Raw genomic sequence first — 27,210 nt, 5'->3', positions numbered from 1 at the left:
ATATACATTAAACAAATTTGCATGCCTTTTCTCCTATAATCTCCTTCATGTCAGTGACTTTTCAGTGAACCTGCAGAGGGTGAAGGGAACTTTCCCCTTGACTCTGCCACAATCCCATGCAGTTTCATGCTTCCATGTCTTTGTACTTGACGTTCCCCCTGCACACAATGCTTTCCTCAACTCATTCACCACTGAACCTCCAAATCTCTGTCCCTCTGTGAAGTCTCTGACTCCCTCCACTCCATGGTGCTGGTGCTCCCAGAGTATTTCGTGCTGATAATTGACTCTCTGTGGCATAAGTTTTTATGTGCACATCTCTCTTCACTGAGGGCAGGGATGATGTTTTCTGCATCTCTACCTCTAAACAGTGCCTGGCACCTCATAGATACTCAATACATGTTTATGGAATCAATAAATAAATAAATAATAACTGGTTTTACTTAGTTGCTGATCAGAAAATTTATTTTAAATTCTTGTTTTACAAGAGATTAATTTTTTCATTCCTTTTCTTATCGCAACCATCTAATGGTTGAAATTCTACCTATTATTCAAATTCAACTTAAATTTTCCATTCCCCTCCCCTCCCCTCCCCTCCCCTCCGCTCTCCTCCCTTCGCCTCCCCTCCTCTCCTGGCCTCTTCTCTTTCTGATACCCTAAGCAGAATTCGGCTCTTCCTCTGGTATTTACAACACCTTCAAATCCTGTCTGGTGATTCAGTTACCGTGTATATACTTGTCCTTCCCACCATAATGTGCATTTCTGTGGGGCAGGTCCTCGATCTTATTCATTTTAGATTCTGGGCACCCAGGAAGAGTGTGTAACCACTGGCTGAATTGACTTGAATTGTTCAGATGTTTTTGAAGGTAGCATGAGGCCGGGTGCGGTGACTTATTCCTGTAATCCTAGCACTTTGGGAGGCCGAGGTGGATGGATCACTTGATGTCAAGAGTTCGAGACCAGCCTGCCTAACATAGTAAAACCCGATCTCTACTAAAAATACAAAAATTAGCTGGGCGTGGTGGCACCGATAATCCTAGCTACTCCAGAGGCTGTGGTGGGAGGATCACTTGAATCCGGGAGGTGAAGGTTGCAGTGAGCTGACATCATGCCACTGCACTCTAGCCTGGGTGACAGAGCGAGACTCTGTCTCAAAAAACAAAAGAAATAAAATAAAATAATAATAAATAAAGTCAGCATGGATAACCAGAAGATACAGAAATAGATGCTTCTCTCATAAACATCCTTTTTTTGACTGAAAAAAAAAATAACCACAAACAACTGTCCTGTGAAGAAAAAGAAAAGACAAAAATGTAAAAGCAACCAAACGAAAAAGGCAAAACCTTTTCCAGTGTTTTCTCCTGAAACAAAGGCAGGTTTGTTCAGTGTGCCTGTAAACCAGAGCACCTCTCTAGCTGGAACATTTCTGAAACCTTGTGGGTTTGATGAGATGCCCCATTGCGTTTGTACAACACTCTTAAGCTCCTAGTGACGCATGCCTCAAATGCAGGTAGACATTCCTAAGGCTATTGAGTTGGAGGCAACACAATGTTTACAAACCAGCATTTGCTCCAGCCCGAATACAATAAAAACACCCTGATTATGGTTTTCCCTTGGAAGGCTGCCGAGGTTAAAATGATCACACCAACAGTGAGAGGCTCCATTTTCCCTCTGTTTTTATTTTTAGGGTGTGATGTGTTAGTAGCCTCCAGCAGAATTTGATTTATTTTAAAGCATGAGACATAATTCCTGTTCTATTTTCAAGACCTTCTTTGCACTTCTGAATTTCTCCAAATAGTTCTGGAAACGTGCACACTCATGCGCTTGCCTTTGCCTGAGTTCCTGCTCCTTGCCTTCTTCATGTTTACACTTCCCCAGGGGAGCCAAAACCAACACTAACTACCAGTGAATTAAATCTCACCTCTAGGACACTAAAGGGTCAGTGCTTACCCAGGATTCCAACCATCTCTAGTCCCTTCCCCCAAAAGATCAAAGACTTGCAGTTAAATATCCAGCCTCGAAGGAAAGTTCTGAGATCTGCTTCAATTATACAATTTATTCCTCAGTTTTATATCCCCTATTGTCAGGTCTCCATATGCAAGCCTGGAGCCTGAAAGTCCGAAGTTCTGATTGCCTCGGCTGAAGTCTCCCACCCTTTGCCTGCGTTTGCCATTGTCCCTAATCGCCCAGGGGAGCTTCCCCGGACAAGCCCCTCACCCAACCCTGCCACCTTAACTGTTCCTAGGATAATGTAAATACCTCTCACCCAACCCCACCACTGTAACTGAACTTACTTTGCAACACCCCCTCCCCCCAAAAAACTACCCAAACTTATAAAACCAACTCCTATCCCACTGCCCTTTGCTAATGCCCTTATCAGCCGTAGCCCACCTGCACCCAGGTGAATAAATAGCCAAGTTGCTCACACGAAGTCTGTTTGGAAGGTCTCTTCATTCAAAGCACACGTTTTTTTAACACCTATCATAAAATGTCCTTTCATGCCATGTGGCTTTCTATACCCACTTTTCCCTAACTGGAACACAGTTGCTCTTATCTTATTCAGCCTTCAAGACCCTCCTATTCTACTTTCTTGGATTTTCTTTTTTTCTCCTCCAATCTTTTTTTTTTTGAGACAGGGTCTCACTTTGTCACACATGCTGGAGTACAGTGGCACAATCATGGCTCACTACAGCCTCAATCCCTGGGCTCAAGCAATCCTCCCTTAGCCTTCCAAGTAGCTGGGACTACAGGAATGCACCACCCATCCCGGCTAATGTTTTTTTAATCTTAGTAGAGACAATGTTTCAACATGTTGCACAGGCTGGTCTTGAACTCCTGGGCCTCCCAAGTACTGGGACTACAGACATTAAGCCATCCGGCCAGGTGGTATTTTCTTTTCTCTACTTACCTAGAGTTAATTGCGCCATCTCAGTATTTCCACTGTACTCTGCTCACCCTTTGAACTGACAAAATATAAGTTTGTATTCTCGTTACGTTTAGCCTCTCTAAGACTGACCTTCTGCTGCTTACTTGTCTTCATATGTTCAATATTCCCTAGCATGTAATGCAACCTAGGATATGGTAGGCACCACATAAATATTAGTAGCAAAAACAAGCAAACAACAAGTAAAACATAATTTACGAATGGTGATATAATGTAAACCACAAAGTAATAGCACCTTTTGAAGGACATTTGAAAGTAGCCATTTTTAGGCTGGGCGTGGTGGCTCACGCCTGTAATCCAAGCACTTTGGAGGCCAAGGCCGGCGGATCACCTGAGGTCAGGAGTTCAAGACCAGCCTGACCAACATGGTGAAACCCCGTTTTTTTTTTTTAAAAAAAAAAAAGAAAGTAGCCATTTTTTAAATGTTTATTTTTTGTGGAAATAGAGTCTTGCTATATTACCCAGGCTGGTCTTAACTCCTGGGCTCAAGTGATCCCCCCACCTCGGCCTCACAAACAAGCATGAGCCACCACACCCAGCTGGAAGCAGCCATTCTTTTAGTTGGTGTTAGAGTAGTGTTGCTAGCATTTTATTCAATATAACAGGAAAAGTATACTGAAAGCTCCTTTTTTAAGCACTTACTATGTAACATTGTGCTGCATCCACATATGTGACTAATTTAACCACCACAACAAACTCTGTAAGATAGATATAAAAATTCTCACTGCCTTGATGAGATTACTAAAGAGGATAAGGTATTTGTCCAAACTCAGAGAGCTAGTGAGTGACAAGACCGATCTGGGGTCCAGGTTCACCCCATTCCACTTGCTGCCTCCCTCTGATGTGCAGCGGAACATAAATAACACCATGAAACAGGGCACTGCCATGAAGTCCAGCCTCAGCCCAAGATGGCATGAGTCAGTGGTAGTAGCAAGAGCAGGCAACAGAATTAGAAAGGAAGATTCTTTGACATGCCTTGTTTTTTGTTTTTTGTTTTGTTTTGTTTTTTGTGTTTTTTTGAGGCAGAGTCTCCCTCTGTCACCCAGGCTGGAGTGCAGTGGTACAATCACAGCTCACTGCAGCCTCGACCTCCCAGGCTCCAGAGAGCCTCCCACCTCAGTCTCCCAAGTAGCTGGGACTACAGGTGAGTACCACCTCATCCTGCTAATTTTTGTATATTTGGTTTTGCCGTGTTGCCCAGGTTGGTCTTAAACTCTTGGGCTCAAGTGATCCACCCGCCTCAACCTCCCGAAGTGCTGGGATTATAGGCGTGAGCCACCACACTCAGCTGCACCTTACATTTTTTTTTTTTTTTTTTTTTTTTTTTTTCTGAGGTGGAGTCTCTCTCTGTTGCCCAGGCTGGAGTCCAGTGGCACCATCTTGGCTTATCCTGGATTCGAGCGGTTCTCGTTCCTCAGCCTCCTAAATTGCTGGGATTACAGATGCCCACCACCATGCCCAACTAATTTTTTTGAAGTTTTTAGTAGAAATGGGGTTTTACCAAGTTGGCCAGGCTGGTCTTGAATTCCTGACCTCAGGTGATCAACCCACCTCAGCCTCCCAAAGTGCTGGGATTCCAGGCTTGAGCCACGGTGCCCAGCCTGTGCCTTGTTTTTTGAATTAACCATTGGAACTATTGAACCGGGCATGGTGGCTCATGCCTGTAATCCCAGAATTTAGGGAAGCCGAGGTGGGCATATCCCTTGAGATCAGGAGTTCAAGACCAACCTGGCCAACATGGTGAAACACTGTCTCTACTAAAAATACAAAAATTGGCCCAGCATGGTGGTGCACACCTGTAATCCTACTTGGGAGGCTGAGGCAAGAGAATCACTTGAACCCCTTGGGAGGCAGAGGTTGCAGTGAACCGAGATGGACCGTTGCACTCCAGCCTGGGCCACAGAGTGAGGCTCCGTCTCAAAAAACAAAAGCCATTGGAACTATCAATGATAGTAAATACATAAATGACATATATATATTTTTTGAGACGGGATGTTGTTCTTGTCACCCAGGCTGGAGTGCAGTGGCAGCATCTCAGCTCATTGCAACCTCTGCCTCCCAGGTTCAAGAGATTCTCCTGCTTCAGTCTACCGAGTAGCTGGGATTACAGGCGCCTGCCACTATGCCCAGCTAATTTATATGTTTTTTTGTAGAGATGGGGTCTCACCATATTGGTCTCAAACTCCTGACCTCAGGTGATCTGCCCACCTCAGCCTCTTAAAGTGCTGAGATTACAGGTGTGAGCCACCACACCTGGCCTACATCACTTTTTATTCCCAACTTTGTAATTGACTTGTTATCCCCATTGTAAGTACCCAAACTGACTTGATGGAACTCTATATAATCCTATGTGACTGGATTGCAACCTATACAGCTAAAGTCCAAAATGGTTCATGATTAGTATCATTATTGTTAAATGAGTCCATATATTTCAATAAGTTACAAATACATAAAAACACATAACAATACTTTGTGTGTATTTTATATATGTGTGTGTGTTTGTGTGTGTGTGTATACACCATAGAAGAAACAAGCCAAATCTTAAGTTAGAACCACAACTCTGGTCATCTTGGAAGAGAACACCTGTGGAAAGTTAAGCTCAAGGGATGGAGACCATCCTGGCCAACATGGTGAAACCCCATCTTTACTAAAAATACAAACATTAGCACATTAGCCGGGTGTGGTGGTGCGCGCCTATAGTCCCAGCTACTCAGGAGGCTGAGGCAGGAGAATCACTTGAATCCGGAAGGCGGACATTGCAGTGAGCGGAGATAGTGCCACTGTACTCCAGCCTGGTCAACAGAACGAGACTCCATCTCAGGAAAAAGTATGACCAAGTAGAATTTCTTCCAAGAATGTGGCTTAATAATAGAAGACAGGTGGCCAGGTGTGGTGGCTCACAGCTGTAATCCCAGCACTTTGGGAGACCAAGGTGGGTGGATCACAAGGTCAGGGGTTCAAGACCAGCCTGGCCATGATCATGAAACCCCATCTCTACCAAAAATACAATTAGCTGGGTGTGGTGGCAGGTGCCTGTAATCCCAGTTACTCAGGAGGCTGAGGCAGGGAATTGCTTAAACCCAGGAGGTGGATGTTGCAGTGAGTCAAGTTCGTGCCACTGCACTCCAGCCTGGATGACAGAGCAAGACTCCGTCTCAAAAAAAAAAAAAAAAAAGAATAGAAGGAAAGTGTGTTAATTTAATTCAATATATGAATTGTTTAAAGGATAAAAACAAAAGGTCATCTGAGTAGATGCAAAACAATTCAATAAAATGGTATACTTCTTATTAATAAAAATATTAGCAAACTAGGTATAGAAGGGAACTTGTTCAACCCAGTTAAGGCTGTCTGTCAAAACCTATAGCAAATGCCTTTTTATTTATTAATTAATTGATTCATTTAATTAAAAAAAATAGAGACAAGGTCTCACTCTGTCCCCCAAGTTGGAGTGTGGTAGCACAATCATAGCTCATTGTAACTTCAAACTCCTGGGCTCAAGCAATCCTCCTGCCTCAGCCAAGTAGCTAGAACTCCAGGCATGCATCACCTCGCCTTACTAATTTTTTTTTATTTTTTAGAGATGGGGTCTTGCTGTATTGCCCAGGCTGGTTTTGAACTCCTGAGTTCAACCAGTCCTCCCATCTCAGTCTCTCAAAGTGCTGAGATTATAGGTGGAAGCTACCATGCCTGGCTGCAAACACCTTTTAAAACAGTGAAATATTGGCTAGGCACAGTGACTCACACCTGTAAGCCCAGCACTTTGGGAGGCCAAGGCAGGAAGATGGCTTGAAGCCAGGAGTTTGAGGCTGCAGTGAGCTATGATCATGGCACTGAACTCTAGCTTGGATAACAGAGCGAGACTCCATCTTAAACAAAACAAAAATCCCCAAAAATAAATTGTGCAAAATTAAATACCTTCTTTATAGAGTCAGGAAGAAATCTAGAATGCCTGCTAACACTGCTTCTATTCAATATTTATTGGAGCCTCTAGCCAATCAAAGAAGACAAGAACTAAATATTGAAAATAAATAAATAATATTGTTCTTATTTTCAGACTAAGATTTTGAACATAGGAAACACCGGAGATTCGTAGACTGCTCATAAACTACTACAACTAATCAGTGAGTTCAACAACTACTGCTAGAGACCAGATTAATGTGCAAATTCCATAACGCTTTTCTTCACCAATAAAAATCTGGTAATAAGAAAATGTAGTACCAAAACATGCCCCATTTACACAAGTAGCAATAATATTCATAAAGTATCTAAGAATAAATAAGGCTGGGAACAATGGCTCATGCCTATAGTCCCAGCAGTTTTGGAGACCAGGTGAACAGATCACTTGAGCCCAAGAGTTTGAGACTAGCCTGTGCAAGATAGCGAAACCCCATCTCTATTATAAAAAAAAGTTATCAAAGAAAATTTTTAAAAAGGAGCTAAGACATAAATAGAGACAATTATGAAAGCTTACTAAAGAACATCAATGAGAATCTGATGAATGGAAAAACACAGCATGTTTAATAATCATAAAGATATAAACTCTCCCCGAAATAAATGTAATTAATATCAATTAAAATCTCAACTGCGAGGCTGGGCACAGAGGCTCCTGCCTGTAATCCCAACACTCTGGGAAGCCGAGGCAGGAGGACTGCTTGGCTCAAGAGTTAGAGACCAGCCTGGGCAACATAGAGCAACTCCATTCCTACAAACAATATGTAAAATTAGCCAGGCATGGTGGCATGTGCTTATTGTCCCAGGTACTCGGGAGGCTGAGATGGTAGGATCACCTGAGCCTGGGAAGTAGAAGCTGCAGTGAGCCATGAATGTGCCACTGCTCTGCAGCCTGGGCAATAGAGTATGGCCCTGTCTCAAAAACTAACTAACTAAATAAATAAATAAATAAAATCTCAACTACTTTTTTCTGGTATATAGATATGCTTTTTTTTTTTTTTTGAGACAGTCTTGCTCTGTTACCCAGGCTGGAGTGCAGTGGAGCGATCTTGGCTCACTGCAACCTCCGCCTCCGGAGTTCAAGCGATTCTCCTGCCTCAGCTTCCCAAGTAGCTGGGATTACAGACATCTGCCACCATGCCCGGCTAACTTTTTGTATTTTTAGTAGAGATGGGGTTTCACCATGTTGTCCAGGCTGGTCTCAAACTCTTGACCTCAGGCGATCCACCTGCCTCGGCCTCCCAAAGTGCTGGGATTACAGCTGTGAGCCACCGCACCCGGCCATGTGTGGATATGCTTAAGATGGTATATTTAGTCTTGTGTTCTATAACACATACATATAGACAGATCTGCTTCAATTTCAAGCTGTAGATTGGTACACCTGCTCTCATCTCTAAACCTTGGGACTGCAAATATTTTCACACCTTCTACAAGAAGTATGAGCAAAACTGTCACACATGAGTCATTCAGAACAGCCACAGAAGGCTAATTTTTCTTTTTTGAGACGGAGTTTCACTCTTGTTGCCCAGGCTAGAGTGCAATGATGCAATCTTGGCTCACTGCAACCTCTGCCTCCCGGGTTCAAGGGATTCTCCTGCCTTAGCCTCCCAAGTAGCTGGGATTACAGGCATGCATCACCGCGCCTGGCTAATTTTGTATTTTTAGTAGAGATGGGGTTTCTCCATGTTGGTCAGGTTGGTCTCAAACTCCTGACCTCAGGTGATCTGGCCGCCTTGGCCTCCCAAAGAGCTGAGATTACAGGTGTGAGCCACTGTGACCGGCCAAAGGAGGGATTTTTTATGGAAAGTTGAGACTAGCTCTGGTAATGTCACCATAGTTCAATAAAGAAACACCATAGATTAATATACTCTATGACTATTGTTAAAAGAAAAACCTTGGCCAAATTAAGTTTATCTGAGTTTAACTGAGCAATTCTCGAATTGGGCAGCCTCCTAAGCCAGAGTAGGCTCAGAGACTCTAGTACAGACACATGGTGGAAGAAGATTTATGGACAGAAAAAGAAAAGCGACGCACAGAAAATGAAAGTGAGGTACAGAAACAGCCAGATTTGTCACAGCTCAGCGTTTGCCTTATTTGAACATGTTTTGAACAGTTGGCCACTTTTCATTGGCCAAAACTCGGTGATTGGCACAAGAGTAGGCTACACTCCGTTAGCAACTGCATTTAGGTTATAGTTCACAATGTACAGAGAAACTTTTAAGCCAAACTTAAAATACGTACAGAGGCGGCTTTAGGCCGAACTTGATTTAACACTGTAGATATCCTAAAATGTTAATAACAATAGCATAAATTTAATCCTAGAGCAGTAAGAATTGCTCTCCTTGGGTGCTGAGTGGAGCCTAGAGGAGCTATGGTGAGGCGGTGGGGTTGGGGGGATGGTGGAAGGTGGTTAGGAGCAAAACTAAAGGCTGCCAACAAACATTCCAGCAGAAGCAAAACAGGCATGGAAAGGCTGGAGTTGAAGAGCAACCAGCAATATAGTGTATCCAGATGATGAGACCTGTGAGGTGTCATTGAAAATCTCAGGACATGGAGCCAGCAGCAGGTAAGCTAAGCATGGGAGTGAGGCTTTCTAGGGACTACTGCTCTGCAATTTCAACCAGGTATGTTGTGAGTTCATTGAACATTGTAAAATAGCCCAAAATTCAGAATGAAACAAATCTTTTTATCCCTTGTCAGTCTTTCCTCCTTCTGGCCCATCCAGCACACCTGTTTTCACACTTACCTTCCTTCCACGTTGCTTAGAAAATGGCAAAAACAAATGGTAATTTATTTAGCTGGATATGAGGCACTGCACAGCCTTATCTCAGTTTTCCTCTGCAATCTTACTTCTTACCATTTCGCTAAACCAAATTAACCCGAGGCTCCAGGCAGACTGGCTGATTCAGTTTCCCTAGATTACCCACGCACACTAGGGGACTTGTAGGGGACCACTGGGCCACTGGGAGGGGCCTGTAGGATTATTTAATCTCACATTTTGTATTGGAATAAACAGACCCAGAGGGGTAAAGACACTTACTAGTTACTGGCAGGAATAGACTAGAACCAAATTTCTTTTTTTCTTTTTTTTGAGACGGAGACTTGCTCTGTCACCCAAGCTGGAGTGCAGTGGCATGATCTCAGCTCCCTGCAACCTGTGCCCCCGGGTTCAAGCAATTCTCCTGCCTCAGCCTCCCGAGTACCTGGGATTACAGGTGCCTGCCCCTGTGCCCAGCTAATTTTTGTAGTTTTTAGTAGAGACAAGGTTTCACCATCTTGGCCAGGCTGGTCTTGAACTCCTGACCTCATGATCCACTTGCCTCGGCCTCCCAAAGTGCTGGGATTGCAGATGTGAGCCACCATGCCTGGCCACTTTTCCATTTTATAAACTGTGTCCAACCCAGTTACTTCCCTCACCTTGGTGTTACACCTTCCCCATATATTTTCTCTCCATCCCGACCAGCTGACCTCAACTGTTTATCAATTCACACTCATTTCTTTCCCTTGTAAGCTCAGTGTACCTCCTGCCTGAACCACACAGGCATTTACTGCATGTAAACTTGGCTTGTTGTGTATTTTATGGTTGTGTTCTAGCTCTCTTATTAATAACCACTACTTAATGAGCGCCTACAATAAATAGCAAGTGCTCAATAAGTAGGGTGAACATAGAATCTGTCATTCAGACCAAGACACCTCTGAGAGGAGAATGGGGTGCTATTAATAATCACACTAGGACAACAGGTGTAAACCAGGGTTGCACTGACAAACTGGGACATATGGCCACCCTATCAATAAGTGATAGTGAGGCAGACATCACTGCAGGCTGGCTCACTCAACATCACTACTAACTCTCTTCTATTTTCCTTGCCTTCTGTTATAGTAGCTGGCGAGCCCAGTTTCCCCTTCAACCTCAAAGATAGGGATAGCTCTGAGACACAGTTTTGTCCAGTAAGACCTTAGTGTGGTGTTTCTGATAATTGGTGCTTTCCTGTTGAAAGGGGATAGTTGCAGCTAGAGCAGCTCCTTTCCTTTTCTTCCTGTGTGGAACTTACAGAGGAGTAGTAGCCACCTAGAGACTACGAAGTGATAAATATGAGGGCAAAAGGAAGGATAGCAGAACAGAAAGAAAGGAATAAAATAGGTCTCTGATGGCAGCTAAAGCAAAGCTATTAATTGCTCATCTAGACCTCTTCTTCTGCAAGAAAAATAAACTTCTAGTTAAGTGGGAAGATTCTTTAGTTAATGGCAGCCCGAAACATTCCTAACTTAGAAGAATAATTATTATTTTATTTCAACTACTTTATACATATTTAAAAAATCTTTATAACAGCCCTAAAAGGCGCCTGCTATTATCCTTATTTTTCAGATGAAGAAATTAAACTTCAGAAGGATTTGGTAACTTGTCCAAAGCCATATAGGCAATTAACATCTAAGTTTAATTTCAAGCCCAGGCCTGTCTGACCTCAGAGTCTGTGCAACAAAGGAAGACCCTGCCTCAAGAGAGAAAAAAAAAAAAAAAAGAAAGAAAGAAAAGGAACATAAGCTAATTATTCAGACATAGGGAGGTAAGTGATCAAACAGCCAAGAGTTCCAGCCTGGCCAGCATAGTGGAACCCTATCTCTACTAAAAATACAAAAATTAGCCAGGCATGGTGGCACACACCTGTAATCCCAGCTACGCAGGAGGCTGAGGCAAGGAGAATAGATTGAACCCAGGAGGTGGAGTTTGTGGTGAGCCGAGATTGTGCCACTGCACTCCAGCCTGGGGAACATAGTGGGACTCTGTCTCAAAGAAAACAACAACAAACAACAAAAACAGTCAAGAGTTCAAAATGATTGTATCCAGAGAGTGGAACTGTTGTTTTAGTTATAAGCTTTTAATATGTTCTCATAAAATTAGGTGAATGCATTATGTTGATAACAATTTAAACAATTTTTTAAAGCAAAAAGAAAAATTTCAGATGCAATTATGTAATCAAGTATATCCATATATTATCCCAACTCAATGATTCCAACAAATAGAGATGCAGAAAGCTTGGTGGTGGCCTAAGGATTAGGGAGAAAAGGTCTAATGAGCAGCTAGTTCAGCAGCCCCGAAAAGAAATTCACCTCAGCCCACACCACTGGGATGGGCGGCAGGGAGCCGTAATTAAGTAAGGTCTGCTGCTCAGGCCTCCCAAGGATTCTCTAAGTCCAGGATTTTGCTAAATAGGGTACTTATTGATTCCTGGAAAAGCACCAATGTTCTCTGTGGAAGATGAAGAGTGAAGTTCTTTTTAGTTTCCTATTCTGCAACTTGGTTCTTCTTCTGTGCAACCCTCTTTACACTTGATGTTTTTTACTTTCATTCTGTTAATCTGCTTTCTCCTCACAATTTTTCCCCTTAACAGTTTTATTTTCCTCTCTCATCTTAAATTCTTCCCACTATCCACACTCTGAATTTCTCTAAGTCTTGGCTAATTAATGCTCATATTCATAGACTTGTCAGGCACTTATATTTTTGTCTCGATTTTCCAAGTGGTTAGCTGAAATCACTTTTTTTTTTTTGAGTCAGAGTCTTGTTCTGTCTCCCATGATGAAATATAATGGCATAATCACAGTTCACTGCAGCCTTGAACCTCCCAGGCTCAAACAATCCTGCTACCTCAGCCTACCCAGTAGCTGGAGCTATAGGCATGCACCCCCACACTCAGTTAATTTTAAAATTTTTTTCATAGAGACAGAGTCTCACCATGTTGCCCAGGTTGGTCTCAAACTCCGGAGCTCAAGCAGTCCTTCTGCCACAGCCCCCCAAAATATTAGGATTACAGGCCTGAGCCATGGCACCAAGCCATCACTTGGCTTTTGAACACAACTTGTCCATCTGTAAAACTGGCTACTATTCCTCAGGATGCTGTATAATAATGGCTAAGCTAACCTTGAAGTTCTTGAGAGAAAGTAATTTAAGAACCATGTTGAGGTTAATTCAAGTTGTAGACTATTATCTTCATAAGCAATTTGAATATTTTCTTCTTCTGAAAATTAAAACTTCAATTCTAGAGACCTTTTTCTAGAATGACAATAAGAAATGACAAACTACAGAATGAAATCAATTTTATGAACAGTTTGTTCTTTCAGCAAGTAAAAGAAAATCAACCAGTGAATTAAAGCTCTTTAAACCCTAGAGGCATACAGTGATTGGATTCAAAGAATGAAGTTGGATTTAAGGTTATATTTTAATTTTTAAGTTTCTCAAAATGGAACTATGTATGAGACTAAAAACATTAACCTACAAAGACAAAAATCTTTGCTTTTCTTTTTTTTTTTTTTTAAATATATAATAAGTCTGGCAAGCGCCTGTAGTCCCAGCTCCTCAGGAGGCTGAGGCGGGAATATCCCTTAAGCCCAGGAGTTTGGGCAACATAGGGAGACCCAGTCTCTAAAAACAAAAGGAAAGTAAAACAAAACTGTAAGTGCAAGGGCTTCAAACTGTCCAATCACGTGCTATCAATGTTAGAATTTAAAGCTCAGAAATTGTGGATATGTAATGAATTACGATTCTTTAACGAAACCAACATTTGCTGATAAAAGTATTTGAAATGGTACCACTACTTGCCCCAAATTAAGCCTTCTCAACTAAAAATCTATGGTTAAACCAAGAATATAAAGGGCTGTATGACCTAACTGTAGTTTTTACTGGGGAATTTAGATTTCACATAAACCTGTCTTTATTTTAAATGTAGGAAGAAAAAATGCACACACCTCAAACCAAATATCCAATCCATATTTTTTCCTAACACAGAAGGAGGCTTCTCTGAAGGTTTTTCCAGGCTTACCACTTAACAGTGGTCCAGCCAAAAATAAACCCATGAAGGTTTACTAGGCAAATTCAATCGCACACCAAACACTAGTCCATGGGGAGTTGGACTCAGCTTTTCCCCCACTAGCCTATCCCAGGACCCCCACCCACATTCCCCATCTCCTAATTAGAAAGCTAATTAGGATTTCAAATTTAAATGCTAAATGGAGAGGGCGATCTGGACTCAGGCCAGGATTCCTGGAACATCTAACACCCTCCTCTGTTCTCTGTTCGTGCAGTGAGCTGTGGGAAGAGAGCTGGGCGGCATGACTATTTGGGGTCATTTAATGTGCCATTTAACGTGTTTACTCTCATTTGTCTGAGAAGGAAACTGTGTTGCACAGACTGCAAACTCTGAAAATATAAAATAAAAAAAACAACAGCATGCCTTGGATTTTAGTACTTTAAGGGAATAAGTAAGTACATTTTCATAAACTCAGTTATTACCATAGTGACACGAGGGTACATGAGAAAGTCCTCTCAAGAACAGTTCCTGATTCTAGCCAGTCTCTCAATAGTGCAGGGCGACTTCTTCAGTAACCATGACAACCAGAATTAGAAGTCCTGTTGCAACACTAACAGAAACCATCTTTTGAAGCGGTTCTGTAAATCACATTGAATATTGATGATGCCAGCTTGTGTGATACATATTTTTCAAACATTAAAAAAATCTTATTACCATAAACAAATATTTATCTTAGATTCCCATTTGAAATCTTGACTTGGAATCCATTTTTTTGGTCTGGTTTTGTTTCCCTTTTGGATTCCCGCGGCCTCGATTGCAAACGCGATTTGTGTAATTTCCAAACTTGTCTGAACTGCACGGGTGAGAGCTTAGAATGTGATTCATTCGCTCTTATTTTGTTTGAAACGGGATGAGGAATGGGGCGGGGGAGGGTGGGTAGACAGAGAGCCCTCTTGTCTACTATACTCAGGAGGACGAAAACAGGGGAGGGAAGGGGGAAAGAGAGAGACAGAAAGGGAGAAAGGGAGGGAGGGGGAGAAAAGGGGAGAGGAGGGAGAGGGGAGGGAGAACAGGGAAAAGGAGGGAAGGAGGGGGATAAAAACGGAAAGGGAAAAAGTGCCGATAGCAGAATCTTCGCTGCCCATATTAGGAATAAAAGCACCTTTATTGCCGTGACCTCTCCATCTGCCCAGATGTGTCAGGCACGCAGAAGCTGGTAGGAATTGACATTTTAAAGACCCAGTTGAGATCTCTTCCTGGTCGTATCAAGAAGTCCTGGCACTTCTAATATTCCTGGAGGGATATCCAGGAAGAGGAAAAGAGGCTCTTCCTGATTTCGTGGGGTCTTCCAAAAGAAGCACCTTTCGGTGGGGAGAGTCGCGGCGTGGGGTGCAATGGGCCGTTTTGTTCCCGTGGGCCACCGGCGTTAGATGTCAGTTCCCTCCATCGCCAGCACCGGCCGGCGCGCGTGGGGAGGTCACGCAGGTCCTCCGCCCTTGTAACAAGCTACCTAGATTTGGGCTGGTGCCTTGGGGCTTTGGTCCAGCGTACCCGCTGTGCGCACCGTGAGGCGCTAAGCTGCCCTCTTTGGCTCACGTGTGGACGCACACGCAGACAGGAGTGTCCACACCATACAGGGACACGGGTGCACACACGCGCACACATAGACACGGGCGCCGCACATGACACGGGCACCGCACATGACACGGGCACCACACATGACACGGGCACACGCGCGCGAGCACGCCCTCGCCCTGACTCTAACACTCTCGCCTCTAGCGCGGATCGGCCTGGGCCGGTGGCGGGGGTGGGGTGGGGGAAGCGCCCCAGAAAGCAACTAACCTTCTCCTGATCGCACTTCGCAGTCACCCCGCGGCAGGACTCCCTTTCTGTTTTGGGTCGCAGGGAGGAGAGGCGCCTCCTCTCCAGTCACCCAGGTCTGCAGCCTAGCAGAGGAAGGGTGGCGGGGTGGGGTGCTGGCGGCGAGCCCCGCGGCCCTTCGCTTACCTTCGAGGAGAGGCCAGCTCTCGGGCTTCGCTGCGCGGCGCCGGGCCAGGCGAGCGCAGTGGTTTCCGCTGGAGCAGGCGCGATCGGTGAGTGGATGTCCCGAGGTGAGGGCACCCCTGTCGCGCCTGAGGCTTCCAGAGCTGTCAGGGGCGGCGGACCTGACCGACAGCGGCCCAGGGCAAACCCCGCCCTCCGGCTTGGCTTTGGCCCCTGCTCCGCAGCGGGGACGGAGACGCCCCGCAGCGTTTCCCAAAGGACCAATCCGGAGAAGGGGGCTGGCCCGGGGAAGGAGGGACAGGAGGCCGGTAGGGCACCCGGACGCCGGCCTGGACCTCGTTTCTATGGCAGCCAGGAGGGAGGGGCGAGAAAGAGGAGACGCGCAGTGCAGGGACACCCAGTGCAGTGGCTCCAGCAGACGGGTGGGCCTGACGCAAAGAGGACCCCTTCTAGAGCCTGGATGGGAGCGGCGACACGGCAAAAGCGGATTGACACAGCTCGCACCAACGTACACCTCGTGCTGAGCCGTTCCAGCGCTCCAGCAAGGGTTTCCATGTCCTTGGAAGACTGTGACCCAGTAATCCTCCCAACAGAAAGGGGGTTTCCAGCAAACAACCGTCACAGCTCCTCCGGGTGAGTAGAGCAGGGTTTAGGTTCTGCAGAAAGAAGTGCTCATGCTTGGATTCCTGGCATAGATCAGGTTCTCTTGGTGCCACTTTGTCAGTGCCTCCCTAATCTCCTACGGAGATACTCTTAGCTATGATCCTCAGATGCTAAAGCTTATTTTTCTAGTTTACAAACTAGAAATGCCGTCACTAGATTGAGTGTAGAGCTGGAAATGGGAGTCAGAAAATACTAAAACATACAAGTTATTTACTGAAGTTTAAGCCCTTCCTTTTACAGAGGGAAGAAAAAAAAACTGAGTTCAGAGGAGTCAGTTAACTTAGCAAGGGTCACACCGCTGATTAATGGCAGAGCCAGGACTAGACACCCTAAGTCATAGTTCTGTGAGCTTTCTTCTACTTCCTCCTGCTCCCCATCCTGTATTGATTGCCAGAGCAATATTTACAAGAGCAAAAGTGTTGAGCAGCAAAATAACCCATGTCTAAAGTTCTTTTACGGTAGAAATTAGGGAACTCCAAAATTCCTTTTTTGCTATTTGCCAGGCATTGTAATAAACACTTTTACAAAGAGTAACTGATTAAATCCTCACAATAATCTATGAGTTAGGTACTGTTACTGTCATCCTTGTTTTGATAGATGAAGAAACTGAAGCTCAGAAAGGTTATAGGATTTGCTCAAGGTCACACAGCTGTCGAATGCTGGCTCTGGGACTCTAACCCAGTTCGTTTGACTTCAGAGTTGGTGTTCTTTATTACTTTCTCTCTGCCGCCTGTTTGTGTGATGATTAAAGGTGTCAGGAACAGGAAGGGCAAGAAATAAAAACCTTGGACAGCTCCACGCACTGACTGTTGAGATTGGAAAGAAAATTGAAAGAACCTGAAACAATTGCTCTCTTGGCTTCTGAGAGTGGTCATCTACTTATGTAGAACAAGGGTTCTCTTGAGAAAATTTGTTTTTAAAGAGACAGCCCCTCCTCAGAACACAAGACGGCTTTGTTTTGTTTTGTTTTTTAAAGAGTAATCTTTAAAATAGTACATGCCATTAGTCTATTTTCTTTCTAAAGCAATAAAATGCAGGATGAAATGCTACATATTTTTAAAAATATAAAAGACTCCTTGAATTCATTAACATAACAATACACAGAATAAAATTCTATAGAGAAATTGCCTAGAAACCAAGAGCCTCAAACGCCCAGTTTGACAGAGGCTGTCTGTTGCATAGATCCTCACAATCACACCCCAGATTGCATGCAGTAGGTTCTAGTAGCTTAAAAGGTTACTGAAGACTTTAGGCTAATACTATCACCTTTTGAGTTAGGATTTCAACATATGAATTGGGAGATACAAAAATTTAGTCCATAACAGAACCCTTCTTAAGTTTTATCTTTCTTTCAGGAACCCCTATCGGATATTATGTGTGTCAGATCTTCTCATTCTATTTCATGTGTTTTCTCATATTCTCTAGATTTTTAGATTCTGTGCTACATTCTAGGTAATTTCTTCAGATCTAGCGTCTATTCATGAATTCTCTCTTGCACTATATCTAATCAGCTGTTTAACCTGCACACTGATTTTATGAGCATGTAAATATAATTAAATAAAGAGGTGGAAGTATGAGAATGCCAATTTCAGCATCTTTTACAGCAGGGGGTGAATTGATAGTTTAAAATTGAATCACTTATTTACAACAATTAGTATTATCAAAATCCCTTTTTCCTTAACTTTATAGGAAACTTATAAGAACTAATATTTCTTGTGGTAAAAAACTTTTTTTCTGAGGTTTAGCAATTTATTCTACTTTCCTTCTTATTTCTGTTAAATCCAATAAAGAGTAAACTGAAAGAATTAAAACTAGCATGGTGATCCTGTTTTTATTATTTATTTTATTTATTTATTTTGAGACGGAGTCTTGCTCTGTAACCCTGACTGGAGTGCAGTAGCATGATCTCAGTTCACGGCAACCTCTGCCTCCCTGGTTCAAACACTTCGGGAGGTTGAGGCAGGCAGATCACCTGAGGTCAGGAGTTCAAGAACAGTCTGGCCAATATGGTGAAACCTCATCTCTACTAAAAATACAAAAATTAGCTAGGTGTGGTGACCTGTAATCCCAGCTACTCAGGAGGCTGAGGCAGGAGAATCACTTGAACCCGGGAGGCAGAGGTTGCGGTGAGCCAAGATTGTGCCATTGCACTCCAGCCTGGGCAACAAGAGTGAAATTCTGTTTCAGAAAAAAAAAAAAAAAAAGGTCACTCTACCAATGTATTCAGTTTGGTTCATTTTATCTTTTCCATGGTGAGTCATGGAGTGCAACGCTTTTTGTTTTGCTCTTGTTGCCTAGGCTGGAGTGCAATGGCGTGATATCGGCTCACCACAGCCTCTGCGATCTCCTGCCTCAGCCTCCTGAGTAGCTGGGATTACAGGCATGCGCCACCATGTCCAGCTACTTTTTTGTGTTTTTAGTAGAGATGGGGTTTCTTCATGTTGGTCAGGCTGGTCTCGAACTGCTGACCTGAAGTGATCCGCCTGCCTTGGCCTTCCAAAGTGCTGGGATTACAGGCGTGAGCCACTGCACCCGACCCAGAACTTTTAATAGTAAAAGCTTTAAGGATTCAGGAACAAGGTGTCTATCCTGGTTCTCCATGAGTCCGTGCTTAATTTACATCAGACTTATATCTTCTTGAATACCAGGTGTTGTTCCAAATAGGCGCATAACACTGATAACTGATGGATTATCATGAGTGATTTTACTTAGACCATGGAGTTTACTTACATTGTTTATTTATTCATTTGTTTGGTTTTTTATGACCACCGCACCTGGCCTGATCTATTTGATTTTAGGAGGTTTGGTTTATGGAAACCTCAGATAAGGAGCATACTCCGAACTCTTGGTATCATCCTCCCAACAGTCATAATAACAGTCTACCTGGTGCACTGTATTCTCTCAAAGGTTGTAAATGCTTGCATGCAGCCATCTCTAGAATGTCATATGGTCTCTCTTCAACTGGAATGACAGGAGCTGAAAGAAATATGCAACTGACTGGCTGCAGTGGCTCACGCCTGTAATCCCAGCACTTTGGGAGGCTGAGGCAGGTGGATCACCTGAGGTCAGGAGTTTGTGACCAGCTTGGCCAACATGGCAAAAACCCTGTCTCTACTAAAAATACAAAAATTAGCCAGGCATGGTGGGGAGCAACTAATTTCAGCTACATGGGAGGCTGAGGCAGGAGAATTGCTGGAACCCAGGAGGCGGAGGTTGTAGTGAGCCAAGATCGCATCATTGCACTCCAGCCTTGGTGACAGAGCAAAACGCTGTCTCAAAAGAAAGAAAGAAAGAAAGAAGTGTGCAACCAGGAAGACACCATAACCTATAAATAATGTGCTGAAACTAGAAACCCAATATTATGGTAACTGAGAATGGCACTAAAGCCCTAAGTTTTGGTCACACTGTCACCTAGATGAGAACCTGCCCAAAAAGAAGTTTTTTAAACAAAATTTCTGGGAGGTCATTGGTTTTTGGACTAAGCTTATGCACTATGACTCAACAGACCAAACCCAACCAAAATGGAGTTGCTAGTGCTAAGGAAACATGTAGATTCTAGAACAAGCCAGGTTTTGTTTTTTCTCCTGCAAATCTCTGTAACAAACATTCCTGACAGCATAGGTATCCACCCCCTGAAGTTCTCATTAAATCTTAAATTCATTTCCTCTTGCCTATAGACTGTCAAGCTTCAAATGATCATGAAACAAAGGTTCCAGCCAGTTCTAGGTGAAGAAACCTGTCCATCAAGAAGCTGCCCTGCCTCTACTAGACAGAGCCAGGTAAGAGCTCTGTTATCCCCAATAGCTAGGGACTACACCCCAAGTCAGCATGAAACAGTGACAGAAAAAAGACCATTGGTCCCTCCGCCTCCCATAAAGATTTATGTGGATTATATTCTCTCTCTGGGGAGATGAGGCAGGAAAATAAGGTCTAGAGGCAGGGAACATAAGGCTAATTCACAGGTCAGCTATGACAGGAAATATCCTCCCCATAGAGCATATGCTGAATAAATTACTTTGTAACTACTTCATCCTCTTCATTTACACAGGCCGTATATCAAGTAACCAATGAAATCCTCTAGAGGGTATTTAAACTCCCCAAAAATTCTGTAACAGATCCCTTGAGCCTCTATGTTTGGGTCTGCTTCCACACTGTGGGACATACTTTCATTTTCAAGAAATCTCTGCTTTTGTTGGTTCATTCTTTCCTTGCTTTGTTTGTGCATTTTGTCCAATTCTTTGTTCAAGATGCCAAGAACCTGGAAACTCACTACCAATAATAGGTGTGGGGTCCAACAATGTATGTTTCAACAAGATTCTGATGTTTGCTAAAGTTAGAGAACCATTTCCTAGATGATGTAGTCTCGGCAAGAAGATACTAAAAGGCAATTTGCTGCATGTATCTTGCTTGATTTTCTGATCTCTTGTCCCCTCCACTTCTAACTCCAGCAAGAGCTGGTATGGATTCCAGAAAAGAAGGTAGCTGATTATCCTATGCTTTGTGGAATCCAATGTGATCAACCACAAAGAAATCTCATGGAGAGTTATTTTAGTGACCAAGAGTGTAGTCTGTGAAGTCGGGCTTGCTCAGTTCAAATACTGGCTCCACTTCCAACAAGCTATTTCTCAGCTTCTCCTCTTCCTTTCTTCTGTTTATAAAATGATAGCTAATAATACAGTAACTTCATAAAGTCATGAAGATAACTAAATGTATTCAAAATCATAAAGGCTAGCTATTATGTTAACAATAAATTTTTTCTTTCCCAGACAGCATTTTGGTACAAATATAAAGATGAGGATATTGCTTCAGTTGAATAGTTAAGAGTCATATTTGGCTAGGCGTGGGGCTCCCACTTGTAATCCCAGCACTTTGGAAGGCTGAAGCAGGCAGATCACTTGAGCCCAGGAGACTAAAATCAGCCTGGGCAACACAGAAAGACTATTTCTACAAAAAATGTAAAAATTAGCTGGGCATGGTAGCACGCCCCTATAGCTACTCAGGAGCCTAAAGTGGGAGGACTGCTTGAGCCTGGAAGGTGAAGTTTGCAATAAGCTGGCCAAGATTGTACCATTCCACCCTAGTTTGGGTTGACAGAGCAAGACCCTGTCTCAAAAAAAAAAAAAAAAAAAGTGGTATTTATAGAGACATAATGGGTTGCAGGAAGGGTAAAGAGAAAAAGATTGAATTCACATGCTGCTTTCTTTACTATGTCAATAGAATTAATGAAATTACATTTGTAGGGCAGGGAGTAGAGTTTTAAGAAGTTTGGAGTATTATGACAGCCTTTGTATTTATGGGCTTTAAAGCAATAAATGTCTAGGCGTCTAACTACGAAGGATTTTATTAACTAGTGGGGTGATGAGGGTTTGTTTTAATTCCTACTTCTCATTTGAATCCTTTATGACAAATCCTGTAAGAGGTATAGCACAGTTCAGCACATTACACAAGAAAAACAGCCTAGACCTCCCTCTCCTGATGTAATTAGCACAAAGGTCAGAGTTAATCTAATGAATTCAAAGCTATTAATTTTTCTCCAGCAAAATCAGGCTAAACTTTCTAGGTCAGGCATTTGTTTGTAATTTTGCATGCAAGAGTTATAAAACACTATTTTTGTGTGAATAGTTTAATGATCATAGGATCACTTGTTCAAAACCATCCAGCCATGTTAAGTTGAAAATGTGCATTAAAATTCATTTGATTGGTAAAGATTATCTACATTTAGGCCTGCCTCTTTGGCTTAATAAGCCTATTGGCTTATTCAAACTGAAATGGATAGTTAGTCTAGAGAGCTTTCATGGACCCTTCTAATCATGAAATCTTTAATTCCAAGTTCAAACTAGTGGGAGCAGAAGCATTCAAATTCCTATGAAAATGTTCCTACATTCAGTATTATCTGAGGATGGTAGCCTTTTTAAACTGGTAAGACTACAAGAGTCTTCTGGTTTTGTACATATCCAAAAGATTTCTAGCTTTTAAATGTATTGCTAATGTATTCAGTTTAGTTTTCCTTCGAACCTCAGACAGTAGGTGTGGTATAATAAAAAAAAATAGGCCAGGCGTGGTGGCTCACGCCTGTAATTCCAGCACTTTGGGAGGCCGAGGAGGGTGGATCACTTAAGATCAAGAGTTCAAGACCAGCCTGGTCAACATGGTGAAACCTTGTCTCTATTAAAAATACAAAAAATTAGCCGGGTGTGGTGGCACACATCTGTAATCCCAGCTACTGGGGAGGCTGAGGCAGGAGAGTCACTTGAACCTGGGAGGCAGAGGTTGCAGTGAGCTGATATTACGCCACTGCACTCCAGCCTGGGAGACAGAATGAGACCCTGTCTCAAAAACAACAACAACAAAAATATATATATATGTGTATAATATGGATTTGGGTTTTTCTCCCTGGTTCCTTGCACACAGTTTCAAAAATCCTTGGAATTTCCTGAACGTCTTTTGTTATTCATCCCCTTTTGACCTTACCAGCTTATGCTAATGAGGTGACTATTGGCAGGGTGCCCCTAGATAGCTTCAAGATGGGTGTGGGTTACCAGAAGAACCAACCATATTAAAGGGCTACAACTACTGGCCCCACTTGAGACCTCCAGGGAGAGAAAGGGCTGGAGATTGAGTCCGGTTGCCAATAATCAGTCTAGGTTATGAAATCTCAGTAAGGGAGCTTCCGAGTTGAACACATCAACATGCTGGGAAAATGGAATGCCAAGAGAGGGCATAGAAACCTCTGCCATTCTCCTCCACAACCCCCTCCTCCCACCTTACCCTGTGCATCTCTTCCATTTAACTGTTCCTGATTTGCACACTTTATAAACACCGTATTTGTAAGTATAGTGCTTTCCTGAGTTCTGAGTTGTTTCAATGCATTATTGAACTTGGGGGCATGGAAAGGCTGTAAGAACCCTAAACGTAAGTTGGCTGGGCAGAGGCGCTGGTAGCCTGTAGATTGCATTTGTGGCTGGTGTCTGCAGTGGGGGCAATTTTGTGATACTGAGCACTTAACTTGCTCTAAATCTGGGTAGTGTCAGAATTGTTGGACACCCAGCACTTAACTTGCTCTAAATCTGGGTAATGTCAGAATTGTTGGACACCCAATTGATGTCTGAGAATTGCTGTTGAAACTGGAGGAGATAGAAGAGCCCATCAACATTCAGTGCACTTTGGATTTATTTCTATGTGATCATCGTTGCACACTCTGCTGTCCAACTTGGTAGCTGTAGACTTATCTTAAAACTCCAATAGATATAGAGAACACTGGAGGACTAAATATCCAGTTTATTTGCTTCAGTACTTGAAGCAAATATACATCAGTTGTTAATAGCTGTTTTTATGTTCTGCGTTAAGTGCTTTGCAACTACAAAGCGTTATTCAACATACAGTTGATCACCAGTGGATAGTTTTCATCTACTTTTGCAATCAAATTTACTGGCATTCTGAGCAGTGATAAGCTTCTATACCTTTGGGAAAAGAAAAATGAACTATATCCGCACCCAAATGTCTTGAAAGGTCTTGCCAAATGTGAAAAAAATGATAATTTTAACACTTTGCTGTGCCGCCTTTGCCTTTGATCTCTACCTTGTGGTCAGAACTCTTGAAAGGTTATGTTTTAAAATAATCCTTGTTTCGGCCGTGCAGTGGCTCATGCCTGTAATCCCAGCACTTTGGAGGTCGAGGCGGGTGGATCATGAGGTCAGGAGTTCAAGGCCAGCCTGGCCAACATGGTGAAACCGCATCTCTACCAAAAATACAAAAAAATTAGCCGGGCATGGTGGCATGCACCTGTAGTCCCAGCTACTCAGGAGACTGAGACAGAAGAATCACCTGAACCCCGGAGGCGGAAGCTGCAGTGAGCCGATAGCACCACTGCACTCCAGTCTGGGCAACAGAGTGAGACTCTGTCTCAAAAAATATTAATAATAATAATCCTTGTTTCTTACCTTGGCTTAAGGGCACAGTATGTGCTATTTTCAGCATTCAAATTTCACTGGATGCCAACTAGCAGTTTACCTATTTGAGACCACTATCTGTTAGGGTTTTTTTTCTTAAACTCAGGAACATTGAAATCCTAAGGCAAACTGAAAATTCACTGGGATATAATTTAATTCTATTATTGGTACTTCCCAACTTCAAATAAAAAATATACTGTAAGTTTTACAGTAGATATAGATACCCAACTACCAAACAGTACAGACTTGGAAGTGTTCATACCCTTATTTTGATCTAAAATCACAGCCTCCTTAATACAATGATTGGTTTTATCTCCAGATTTATATCTAAATCTGACTTCTGCAACGGTGGGACGCCATTCTCTTCAGTATATTTTTGTAAATGTGATACCACTGAACATCGGGATTACCAAAGTGGGCTAATCGAATTGCTCTTTTACATGTGACACACTATTAAGTGGAGAATTCCTGCTATTGTGCCTACCATGTAAGAATACAAAGAATATTAACTTCTTCCTTGCTTTTGAGCTGATTTTTGGGGGTTGGAGGTGTGGTTGAAAATTTATGACAATTCATGAATCAGTCTAACATGTTAATATAGGTAAAGACACACGAGGAACTATTTCTGGCCAGATACAAACTTTCACACTGGTAATTTTTTTAAAAAAGAGTCACGAACACATAATTTTAAAGTTTACTTAAAAAATGTAAAGAACTCTCAATATTTAACAGGTAAAGAAAATAGCATATTGGTTTATGTGTTTATTTTATTTTCCAAGTAATACTGATTAAAAATATTTACACACCTACTTTTTAAGTCCACAGTTTAGCACTCTTATTTGTATGGCTTTAAAAGTTATAGCACAAGATCTTTACATTAAGGATCGGGGGAATAGATTCCATTCAAAACAAAGCCTGATAATTATATACATGTCTTTCTCTGTACGTTATTTTAAATACATTAATTTTTAAATGATGCACATCTTTTTTTCATCTGGTGGTAAAATACTAGTGCAACTTTTCATCAAAATAAAGTTTACCACAGATGTAAATAAATTTTCCCAATTGAAAATGGGCCTTCAGTGGCCATTAAATAAAATTTCTCAACTTAAGTGAAAAAGAACTGGTGGTTTTCCTTATAAGCAAAAATATAAAGTATTATAGCATCATCTACATTGCTCCTTGCAACACAAACTTTGAAAGAACCAGAGATGCTTTGTAGAAGTTTAGTCGGTTTTGAGAAGGCACATGGGTGTGTTTTTTTTGTTTTTTTCTTAACATTCTAGAAATTTTGCCACCACCACCACTCCTTCTGTTGCAGTGATGGCATCTGTGACTGCTAGGGTAGACAAGAACGTTTGTTCAAACTAAAGAAAGCCAGAAGCCAAAATTTAACTGCACAGTAACAATGCACTTTTCATCATGCAGCCTTGTATTTCCTATATATTCAATTTTCTAACATGCATTAGAATACATAAACTTGTATTCTAATGATTTAAGTTTGATTTTACAATATGGAAAAAATTTGAGAAGATCATGACCTGGGAAAGAGAAAAGGAAGAACTTTTACCACAATGAAAATAGATACATTCGTACCCAACTATATAGTAAGAATATAATCCATTTAAGTTTCCAGAAATATACTTCTCAAAACTCCCCTTCAGTTACAGAAAAGATCCCTCCTCTGTGGCATTAAGTGGGGTGAGAGGAATCAAATTTGTTTCAACAGAAACAGTTCAGCACAACAGGAAAACAGCTTAACTTTGGTCCACTTGTCTGTTAGCTTAAGGACAGTCATACTGCCCATAATCAGTTCAAAACCTCAACAAGTAAATTTAAAAATATATTCATGTGTAATTTCATTCTAAAACTGGCAGAGCTGCTCTGTCCTCATTCTCTTCCTTTTCAGGTTCAGAATCCACTGTTGGCTTGGTCTCTAAATCCTCAGCATCTTCATGATCTTCCCTGGCAGCCTCAGCAGCATCTGCTTGGCTAGGCTCTCTCTCCTCTTGGTTCATGATTTCTGGGGTCACATGGTCCAAGTCTGCTTCTAGAAGTTCAGTTTGTACTTCCACTGGCATCTGATTTACCCGTTCAACATGCAGCTCCTCTACATGTACTTCAGTACCTTCTTCAGTCTGAATTCGACCCACTTCTAGGTAACTCACTTGGACCTGCTCTGGAAGCTCACTCATGTGTGAATCGTGCACTTGGCTGTCCTGGAGCAGATCTGGATGGACTTGTTCCACAGTTACTTGTGCTGAATCCACCTGGACCTGAAGCAATGGTAGCACATGCACCTTCCCAACTTGTTCTATAATAGTCATTGATGTTACAGGTTCAGTTTGCACACGTGTTTCTACTGAAAGAACTTCTTCTGTTACTAGACGCTCTGAAATATTGTGAGCATCACTGAGATGACTCCTTAATTCATTTCCTTGCATAAACCACAAATCACATAAAGTACAATGGTTGGGTTTATCTCCAGTGTGTATTACCAAGTGATCTTTAAACTGGTCCCAGCTGTTAAACACACTGTTGCAGACCTGAAATAACCGAACATATGAAACAATACTTATATCCAAACTGAAGGAAATATGAATGCTTTTATTCTCTGTGAAGAAAAAGTTGAAGATTTATTCTGTAAATGTTATAAATATGCTACCTGCAACAGAATCTAGTCCAAGCTATTTCACAATTCTTTGGTTCATCTGGTCTTTTAACTGACACAGCTAGTAACTTAAATACATTTTGAGAAACATTTCAATACTGCCTTTATTAAGCGTCATATAAATTCTAGAAACATAAAGTAACAATATTTTAATTTCTCCCGTAAGATTAACATTTAGAATTATATTATTTGATATAAAAATACACTAACCATGGGAAAGAATCTACA

The 27,210-nt window shown here is 42.3% G+C and overlaps 2 protein-coding genes and 1 long non-coding RNA gene across 13 annotated transcripts in view; 1 reads left to right on the top strand and 2 right to left on the bottom strand.

The window, feature by feature from the left end:
* NIM1K (NIM1 serine/threonine protein kinase) overlaps window positions 1-15,889 on the bottom strand; it is a 78,403-nt gene extending 62,514 nt beyond the window's left edge. Inside the window, exon 1 of one of the 3 annotated variants that reach the window (XM_012449525.2) lies at window positions 15,703-15,889. The gene's annotated coding sequence lies outside the window, so the exon portion shown is untranslated. Of the gene's footprint in view, window positions 1-15,537; window positions 15,555-15,702 lie in introns of those variants that run through there. The other 2 variants (XM_064375947.1, XM_012449526.2) reach the window with 2 other exon arrangements.
* A 119-nt stretch (window positions 15,890-16,008) lies between these two features.
* LOC105715253 (uncharacterized) lies at window positions 16,009-27,072 on the top strand. Its single transcript, XR_001107006.3, has 3 exons — window positions 16,009-16,332; window positions 20,040-20,141; window positions 26,221-27,072. It is a non-coding gene; the product is annotated as an uncharacterized LOC105715253 (long non-coding RNA).
* Window positions 24,992-27,210, bottom strand: part of ZNF131 (zinc finger protein 131) — a 53,788-nt gene continuing 51,569 nt past the window's right edge. For all 9 annotated transcript variants that reach the window (XM_012449517.3, XM_012449522.3, XM_012449518.3 and 6 more), the window contains one exon: window positions 24,992-26,857. In XM_012449517.3, the coding sequence (XP_012304940.1) occupies window positions 26,171-26,857 (687 nt within the window). In that variant the 3' untranslated portion in view covers window positions 24,992-26,170. The remainder of the gene's footprint in view (window positions 26,858-27,210) is intronic.

The sequence above is a fragment of the Aotus nancymaae genome, unplaced genomic scaffold (assembly GCF_030222135.1).
Source record: "Aotus nancymaae isolate 86718 unplaced genomic scaffold, 86718_ANA_hifiasm-v0.15.2.pri h1tg000014l, whole genome shotgun sequence".
NCBI lineage: Eukaryota > Metazoa > Chordata > Mammalia > Primates > Aotidae > Aotus > Aotus nancymaae.
Note: the sequence above shows the minus strand (reverse complement) of the source record. Positions and strands in the feature narration are given on the sequence as shown.